Source organism: Ochotona princeps, chromosome 11, assembly GCF_030435755.1.
Source record: "Ochotona princeps isolate mOchPri1 chromosome 11, mOchPri1.hap1, whole genome shotgun sequence".
NCBI lineage: Eukaryota > Metazoa > Chordata > Mammalia > Lagomorpha > Ochotonidae > Ochotona > Ochotona princeps.
Window position 1 is genome coordinate 46998612 of NC_080842.1, and position 10223 is coordinate 47008834.

General features: G+C 37.2%; 1 protein-coding gene across 1 annotated transcript in view; it reads right to left on the bottom strand.

The window, feature by feature from the left end:
* The window catches only part of GRXCR1 (glutaredoxin and cysteine rich domain containing 1), a 104427-nt gene extending 102615 nt beyond the window's left edge, over positions 1-1812 (bottom strand). The window contains exon 1 of the mRNA XM_004579131.3: positions 922-1812. Coding sequence (XP_004579188.2) covers positions 922-1320 — 399 coding nt within the window. The 5' untranslated portion in view covers positions 1321-1812. The remainder of the gene's footprint in view (positions 1-921) is intronic.
* Between the last annotated feature and the right edge of the window lie 8411 nt (positions 1813-10223).

The window sequence follows — 10223 nt, forward strand, 5'->3', positions numbered from 1 at the left end:
TTGTTGACATTCTTTCTCCCCATCACTCTCATTTTCACACTAATGCAAAAGCTTGAGTAATTATCAATTATACCCTTATAGTTAAATATTGAGAATAACACAAAATGAAATTAAAATGAAAACTATTAGCTTGCTACTTTAGTGATAATGATTCTGAACCCAATTCCTAAAAAAAAAGGATGTCTAGGTTTAACAACAACAACAACAAAACTTAACCACCATTTCCAGCCAGTCTCAAAAATTTCTTTTGGCATGGGCTCTTGTCAAAGGTCTCTGGATATGAATATTACATACATACCTATGCTGTACAATTCAGCACATTTAATTGAGTCATTTTAACTCTAAAAACTGATCCTACATATTTATAGAGTAATAACTTTCTCAAGTGTCGCTCTAGTGTTAGTATGGACAAATTAATTTAAAAAATAGGTTTCAGATTAAATCTGCTCAATCATGAGAAGTTAAATTCAGCCTTTGTAGTTTCATAACTTTCCAGCTGAATCCAGCATCAATGACTTTAAACGCTAAACTTCTGCTGGTTGAAATATCTACACCAGCAATGATGAATGCTCAACTGTTGTATTGAGGATAATCAACCAGGACAAAATTAACTTCTGCTTTGCTCAGATACTCGCTCACTATAGTTTGTCTTCCTTCCAAGCTAATGAGTAAACTCAGTGTTGTCATTATCACATGGGAAGAAAAGATCTTGCACATGTTAGTAATTCCGCTTTGAGAAGATAGGCTGGTGTGTCAAGAATAATGACCTGTTTGTCATCAATGGCTGTATAGAGATAGGGGAGTGGGAAGAGTGTCTTTTGAGTTCTGATTCTAAGAGGCTTGCCTTAAACCGAGAACTGAGATGTGTTCAGAAACTGAGTTAAGAACAAAGTTCAGGAGAAGGAAAGCAGAAGGACTTACCTGGAGTACTTTGGTCAAATTGTTAAACAGAGCTTGCCCAGCACTCACTTTGTATTTGACGCCTCTCACTGTGCCATTTTTACTTAAAATGTTGACTCTTCTTGTACCAAAACCCTTTTCACTGGCAGCCCTTGCTAACACAAGCAGGTTATCCTGATCATTCTCATGCTCATCGCCTTCTGATCCTAAGTGGCCATCTTGATGTCCATCAGAATCGCTTAGTCCATCAATCCCGCAGATACTGGCACATTCAGAATCCAGAGAGCCAGGGGGTTGTCCATCTTCATACACTTCCTTCAGAACGCGCCCACTGTGAGATGATGCGATCCGAAACCGGACTCTCCGTGGCCTGTCATTTTCCGGCTTCATCTCCCTTTTTAGCATGATCTCCGCACCCATATGAACACTTTACAGCATTCTGGATCAGCTGTCAGTGCACTTGGTTCCCTGGTTATACAGAGATATCAGAGCTCACTTCTGCTGACAGCAGCACTCCCATGAAACTGATGTTGAAAGAAGATTCCCAAGAACTCACAGTGCATCTCTACAATTAATAATGAATGTGTGTATGTGCTATGGTTACCTTTAAACTAAAACCTGCAAAATGATCCAGGCCCTTAAATATTAAATAGCCATAGTGGACACTTTAACAGGACAAGTGCAAGAAAGTGGCATGCCATGAGACAGAAAATAAGTATGAGGTAACAAAATGAAAACTTCAACCTTGAAGCCAGTGTTGAGTGTAGCTGCAAAATGTCTTCACAGAAGCAACCTCTCCACAGTACCTCATCCAGCGTCAAGGTCAGAGATAAAAGCAGATTCAAACCATAGGGTGAAAAGCATCATAGTCTGCCTGCAAGGGCTTTTTCTTCTTTGATTTTTACTGGGTGTTTTTTTCCCAAAAGGCAATAAACAATATTGCATAGGATTATCAATATTAGTTCCTATTAAATCCTTAATTAAACTTGATGTACACAGATTAGAATGAATGTTCAACCTCTATCTTCACATGCAAGTAGTTTACTAAAGAATCATTTTTTAAAGAGGCTGCCAAAAGAGAACTTTTAATTCACTGTAATCCCACTTCATCTCATATAAACTATTGTTCTCTTTGATTAAGGGAAATCTTTGGAAGGGAAGCATGGAACAGTGAGGGAATGGAAAAATCCTCCAGGAGAGCCAAATCAGCTAAAGCAATCTGGGAGATCAGTGTTGGTACATATCATATCCAAGTCACCTGTGCATAGAGGAGGATTTCCCCAGTCTGGCCTTGATGTATTTTCTATCACTTGGGTGAGCACCTGAGAAACCCCTTTAACAGATTACGCAGAAGCATATCTTCAAGTAAATGCTCCAAGATGTCTGCTCTTTCAGAGGAAGGATAAGTAGCTAACCCAGAGACGCTGCTTGCAAGTTTTAATATTTATAGTTTTGAGCTGTCTAGAAACTTAATTTACTTTTGAAAATTCTAAGAATACTCAAGTAGGACAAAGTAGAAAATGAGTCATGGAATCAGCAGCTAAAAATGTTAATAGTTCAGTCTATTTTCTTTCAGGATATATGGTAAAGGTGCTCACAAAAGTCCAGTCTATTCCCTTCCTTTAAGAAAGCAGAAAACAGGTGTCTGGCTTCTGTCCATGGAATATGAGCAAAAGCTATGTATCAATTATGGACCAAGGCAGTTAAAACAGTCAACTGCCCACACTATCTGCCACCAGAGGAATCCTGAAGTCATACATTGAGGTTGTCAGGGTCATAAAGAAATCCATAAATACTACCATTCAACATTATACAATGTTGTCAGCCAAGAACAAGCTTTTATTGTGTCAAGCAATAGGGATCAGAATTTAGAACTGCTTGTTAGAGCAATAACCATTAACTGAATACAACTACTATGATCGCATATAAAAAAAAACCTTGCATTTATTTATTATCTTCCTTTTCCATTCAATGTGTATAGTGAGTCACACCATTTATTGTTATTCCAGGAAAATATGAATGTAACTTGTATTGAAAGACTCCTACTAGCCAAGCCATTTCTTACTTTAGATTTTCTGGATTGGCAAATGTTTAAGTTATTTACTAACAATACTTTGCTGAATGTTCTTGCTCAAAAAAATCAATGTAAATGTATCTGCTTGATCTGTTTTTTAAAGGGCTATATGTATTTGAAAAGCAGAGCAAAAAAGAGGAAGGGAAGAAGAAAGATGAAGAGAGAGTATCTTCCGCCTGCTGGTTTTCCATTCAAATGGCCATGATGGCTGGAGTTGAACCGACTTGAATCTAGAAACATATACATCCATCTAGGTCTCCTACATTGATAGCAGAGGCCCAGCCACTTGGACCACACTCTACTGTCTTCTCAGAGGCATTAGCAGGAGCAGCAGGAACTCTAACTTGCCTGCTTTTGTAGGCTGTTGCTTAGTCCTTGGCACCACAACTCTGGACTCTCTAAAATTGGTTCTTTAGCATAGATTCTTTCACTAAAATTGACAATGTATTTTTGTTAGAATTGCATTCAATCTGTACATTGATTTGGGCAGTATGGACATTTAAATTATATTCTTCCAATCTGTAGGCATGGAAGATTTTTCCATTGGTGTGTGTGTATGTGTGTGTGTGTGTATGTGTGTATGTGTGTGCATGTGTGTATGTGTGTATGTGTGTATATGTGTGTGTATGTGTGTATGTGTGTGCATGTGTGTATGTGTGTGCATGTGTGTATGTGTGTGCATGTGTGTTTTCTTCTGATTCTTTCAGTGTGGCACAATGTCCATTGTAGAGATCTTCACCTCTTGTATAAATTTATTATAAGATACTTAAATGTTTGTAGCTATTGTGAATAGGATTGATCATAAAAGTGCCTTCTCAGAGAATTTTTAGTGTACAAACCTGCTCTTGATTTTTATGTATTGATTTTGTATATTGATTTTTGTGTATTGATTTTGTATCTTGCAACTTTGCCAAGTTCTCTTATGAGTTCCAACAGTATCTTAGTGGAATCTTTTTATTTCCCTATATGAAAGGTTATTTCATTTGGAAAAGATTATTTGACTTCCTCCTTTCCAATATGTCTCTCTTTGATTTATTTATTATTTTTAGGGTTCTTTTTCATTTTGTTTGGTTGGGTTTTTTGTTTTTGATTTTGTTTTGTTTTGCCTAATGAATCTGCCTAGAACTTCCTGAAATATATTGAATAATAATAGTGAAAGTAGCCATCTCAATCTGGGTCTGGGTTTTGATGCAAATGTCTCCAGCTTTTACACAGTCAATATAATGCAGGATGTGTGTTTGTCATGCATTTCCTTGATTGTGTTATGTTCCTTCTATACTCAATTTTTAAAAGGTTTTTTTCATGAAAGGATGTTGCTTTTATGGAATTATTTCTCTATACCTATTGAGATAATCCTATGGTTTTTATCCTTCATTCTGCTGAAGTGATGTATCACATTTATTGATTTGCATGTGTTGAGTCATTCCTGTGCCCCTGGACAAAATCTCACTTGGTCCAGGTGGACGAGCTTTTGGACATATTGTTCATTGGAGCAGATAGCATTTTTAGAGGTCATGTCTCATCTGTGTTCCTCAGGGATATAGGACAAAGTTCAATTTTTGTTGCATTTTTCTCTGGTTTTGGAAGTAAGGTAATGCTCCCCTTGCAGAATAAGTTGGAGAAGTTCCTTCTGTATCAATTGTTTTCAATAATTTAAATAGAATTTTGATGAGTTCTTTCAGTTTTTCCTTGTTGGGAAGCACTTTATTACTGGTACAAACTCAATCTTTGTTATTGATTTATCCAGTTTTTCTAATTTTTTTGCCTCAATTTGGGCAAATCACATGTGTCCAGAAACCTACCCACAATTTGTTTTGCAATTTGTTGACAAATTACTGTCTCTAATAATTCCTAGTGAATTTTTGTATTTCTGTCTTATCAGTACTACCATCATTTCATCTCTGATTTTGTTCATTTGGATTGTCCACTTTTATTTGATTAGTTGGGCCAATGGTTTACCAATTTGTTTATTTTTTTTTTTAAAAAAAGCCATTTCAGAGATAACATTTTTTTTTGCTTATTTCTTCCCTAATTTTTATTGTCTCTTCTTTCCTACTAATTTTGAGTTTCGTTTATTCTTTTCTAGATCTCCAAGATTCACTGTTACATCATCTATTTCATACCTTTCAATTTTTATGTGGCAATTATTGTTATACACTCCCAGCTTTTTAAAAAAGATTTATTTTTTTTTATTAGAAAGTCAGCTATACAGAAAGGAGGAGAGTCAGAGAAGATCTTTCATTCATTGATTCACTCCCCAAGTAACCACAACAGCCAGAGCTGCGCCAATCTCAAGCCAGGAGCCTCTTGGGTCTCCCACGTAGGCACAGAGTCCCAAGGCTTTGGGCCATCCTCGACTGCTTTCCCAGGCCACAAGTAGGAGGGAACTGGATAGGAAGCAGCATTGCCAGGTTTAGAACCAGTGCCCATATGGGATCCTGGTGTGTGTAAGGTGAGGACTTTCACCACTAGGCTACCATGCCAGGCCATACAAACTTCCATCTTGACTTTATTTTTTCTGTAGACTGTAAGTTTTCATATGTTGCATTTTCTTTTTTTTTTAAACATTTATTCATTTTTATTACAGCCAGATATACACAGAGGAGGAGAGACAGAGAGGAAGATCTTCCGTCCGATGATTCACTCCCCAAGTGAGCTGCAATGGGCTGGTGCGCGCCGATCCGATGCCGGGAACCAGGAACCTCTTCCAGGTCTCCCACGTGGGTGCAGTGTCCCAATGCATTGGGCCGTCCTCAACTGCTCTCCCAGGCCACAAGCAGGGAGCTGGATGGGAAGTGGAGCTGCCGGGATTAGAACCAGCACCCATATGGGATCCCGGGGCTTTCAAGGTGAGGACTTTAGCCGCTAGGCCACGCCGCCGGGCCCCATATGTTGCATTTTCATTTTCATTTATTTTTAAGGATTTTAAATTTACCTTTGGATTTCTTCACAGACACACAAAAGTTAATCAAAAAAATTTTGTGGAAAAGCAAAAGATCCCAAACAGTCAATAAAATTGTAATAAAGACATACCCAGAAGCTTCACAATATCACATTTCAAGACACACTTCAAGGCTATTATAATCAAAAGAGACAGATACTGGCATAAAAATAGACATGTAGGCCAAATGGAACAGATTCAAACTCCCAGAAATTAATCCATGACCTATAATGAATCTTTAAGAAATTGACTAAAATTGTTCCCTAAAGAACAGTTTCTTCAAATGTTGTGGGGGAAATAGGATTTTCACATGCAAAGGTTTGAAACAAGATTCCTACCCTAAACCCCACATAAATACAAACTCCCAGTTGGTCAAAGATCTAAACCTAGGACCTGAGATGATCAAATTATTAGAGGAAAATACAGAGGAAACATTGCAAGACATATGCATATGCAGACTTCTTCTTAAGACTATAGAATAGGAGACAATTAAATTTGAAAAATGGACAAATGAAATTACAACAAGCTAAAAACTTCTTTACAGCAAAAGAAACAATCAACAGAGTGAGGAGGCAACCTACAGAATAGGAGAGAATATCTGCAAACAAATCCAATCAAGAACTAATGTACAGGGAAAAAAAGAAGTTTAAGAAACTCCATAGCAACAAAATAAATAGTCCAGTTAAGAAATTGGAGATGGACATGCACATTTTTCAAAGGAAGAAATATAAGTGTACAAGAAACACATGAAAAATGCATAGGATCACTAGCCATCAGGAAAATGCAAATAAAATCACATTGCCTCTCTCACCCAGTTTCATGACTATCATTCAAAAACACACATATATACAAACATACATATATACATACACAATATATTGTTGGGAATGTAAGCTGATACAACCATTATGAAAGCAAGTATGGAGATTCCTCAGAAAATTAAAACTAAATCTACCATAAAACCCAGATGTTCCATTGCTGGGGATATATCCACAGGAGATGAAAGCAGCATATGAAATTTGTCTACACTTCCATGTTTATAACATCTTAATTCATGATAGATAAAATATAGAACCAAGCTATCAGCAGATGTCTTGAAGGGAAAATGTTGTAAAAATACATGATGGAATAATACTCAGCCATAAAAATAACAAACTCTTTAATTTATGTATCACCTCAAAACAGAAAATAGAAAGTCGATAAGTCATGCTACTGATATGGAAATGTTTCAAATAGTCAGAGCTTTAACACCAGTAGGCACCTGTTTTAGTTAAAATAATAAGTCAGGACCTGGCATGGTAGCCTAGTGGCTAAAGTCCTCACGTTGCACATGCCAGGATCCCATATGGGCACTGGCTCTAATCCTGGCGGTCCTGCTTCCCATCCAGCTCCCTATTTTTGGCCTGGGAAAGCAGTTGAGAACAGCCCAAAGCCTTTGGAACCTGCACCCACATGGGAAACCCAGAAGAGGCTCATGGCTCAGGAAGGGCTCAGCTCCAGCCATTGTGGCCACTTGGAGAGTGAACCATCAAACAGAAGACCTTCCTCTCTGTCTATCCTCCTCTCTATATATCTAATTTTCCAATAAAAATAAAATAAATCTTTTAAAAATAAAATAATAAGTCATAATTGCATAAAATACAAAGGGCAGAATAACACTAATTAAAATAGGTCTACATTTTAAAGTATTGTTAATCATGGAATCAAAGATTAAAAACTACTCCTCAATTTCTGGTGGAAACAGTAGCCACAAGGTTAAACATGGGTCTTGCAATTTCTTATTACTCTCAGTTATTTTTTAATAGTATCTGACTATTTCCTTAATTTTAGAAAAAGAATGGTATGAAAACATAATTATCCTTTTATTCTTCTTGTCTCCAAAATGTTATCCGTTTGTTTTTCTGTGTATCAGCATGAATGCACGGAGAGAAATGAGGTGAGCTATCATAGTTTTTCAGACTCACTTGAATCATAACAAATGCATGCAACATGACATCATTACTGCTGCTTCGTAGATTTCACACACAGCATTTCATTTTTGCTCCTGAAAAACGCTGAAAATTGATCGGTCAGAGTGAAGCAGACATGCTGCCAATCAGCAAAGTTAACTGTCTTTTCCCCAGCATCACTCATACTGGAGAAGCAATAAAGTATGACTTACTCCCCAAGTGCTATTCTAAAATTTCCTGTCTGATTGGAGAGAACCTGTCAATGTTTATTCCTAAAAACATTGGTGATTACTGTGTGAAATAAGAATGAGTCATTAAAAGCAGAACTGGGAAAAGTATCTATTCTTGACATTATCTGTCATATGGAATGTTTCTTTTCTTATTTTTTGAAAATTTGTATAAAGGAAACAAATTTCATATATTTTATAGACACAGTTTTAAGATTATATAATAACATCTACCCTTAACTAACATGAATTCATAAACTAAAATTTACAGTTCAATTTGTAATGAATTCATAATCAGAAGAGAAACTTTGTGCATTCAAGATAGTGTTGTTTAAAAGCAAACCTTCGTCATATTACATTGTTTTAAAAAAAGGAATAATTTCTTCATCTCTACATTCATGCTTAAGATTGGAGACTGGGCATGACCACAATGCTGAGTATGAACCTTAGATGTGCATCCTCAGAGTAAGTTTGACCCAAGTGCTTAAACTTCACTGGGCTTCATTTTCCTGATTTGTCCTATAGTAGTTTCTATTGCATTGCATTTGGAAGAATTAAATAAATGATGCACTGGAAGTGCTTAATGAAATGAGATGTATAGTTCTTATCAGTTACTGAAATTAGCTCAATATGGAGTAGACTGAGGTGAACACGACTAACTCAGACAGAAGCACTAGGCAACTCCTTCCAATTTCTAGTCAGATTCCAGGCCTTCAAGATTCATTCATACAACCTTCCATTTTTCTGGACCCAGAAAAGTGCTCTTATGGGCAGCAGCCTCTCCCGCGAGACCCCTGCTGAGTGTTGACTCTCTGATGTGCCACCCCGGGGTGGGCCAAGAGATGCTGTCACTGTGGTTCCCAAGTGGAGACAGACTGTCCTAGACAACAGATGGCTCAGCTGTCAACTCACACACACTCAGCGTTGCCATCAGATAATTACAACAATTCTTGAAAAATACACCCAACCACAGATGAAGAAGGATCAATAAAGAGTTCTCTGAGCAACAACTTCACCAAACAAATGTGCGCAGTTCACCTTTTATCTGTAATAGCACACCATACTTTGTAAAATGCTTTGCCTATGAGGGGTACTCAGGGAAATGTTTGCTGAATTAAAATGAGCCAAGTGGCATTACACTGTCAGAAAGAAACTGACTCCACCTCTAGAAGCAAGAAAAAAAGAATTTCATTCATTTCTCCCTGTCCTGCTCCAAGTCCATATAGAAGGGGAACAAGAGTGTCCTTGGCCGGCAATGTAAAAATCTGAGTCATACAATCTTATTGGCCTTAATAAAGGTATTACCTCTATTACTTTAGAAACTGTTGAATACCAGAAAGCAAATAGTACACTCTGCTCATAGAATTAAAGTCCCAGAGGCAATTTAAAAAGCAGAAAGTAAAGTTTACCTTGAGTGAACCAAATATTCATACTCTTAGCAAAAAGTAACTAAGCCCAAGCACAACTCTCAATCATCAAATAAGAACATTGCTACTTACCCAAGGCCAGAGGTTTCTGAGGTATTCAATGGCTAAGATTCTTCAAACTGGAAGAGAAAAGTGACTATTTTTATTTATCTTAATCAGATTATCATGTGCAACACTTACAAATATGTCTTATCATAAAAAGATTTTAAGTTACTGCAAGATATTAGTGTATGGACCTGATATATCTTAATCACAAATAATGAGATTGTCAAAAGATAAAATTATAGACATTTTTATCTTACACCTGAGAAGTTTACCTGTCAAAAGTCTGTACTGTACCAAAAGTAAATCCAACTGCTATGCAGTGGCAAAAGGGAGAGGATGCATGAAGACTTAGAAATCAGGATTAGTGGCCTTTAGCCCAATGGTTAAAACTCCTGTGCTCTACATTACAGTACCTGGATCTAACTCCTAGCTTGGGTTCCTGACTCAACTTCCTGCCAATGCAGACCTTGGGAGGCAATAGTAACAGCTATTCCCACTCAGGTAATACATGCTGGAGACTTGGATTTGCATTTCTTTGCCCAGGAAAGACTGCTGCAGGCATTTGGGAAGTACGTCTGCAAGGAAGAGATTTCCCTCTCCTTCCTCCTCTTCTTCCTCCTTCTCCATTTCCTTCTACATATCCTCCTTCTCCCTCAAATT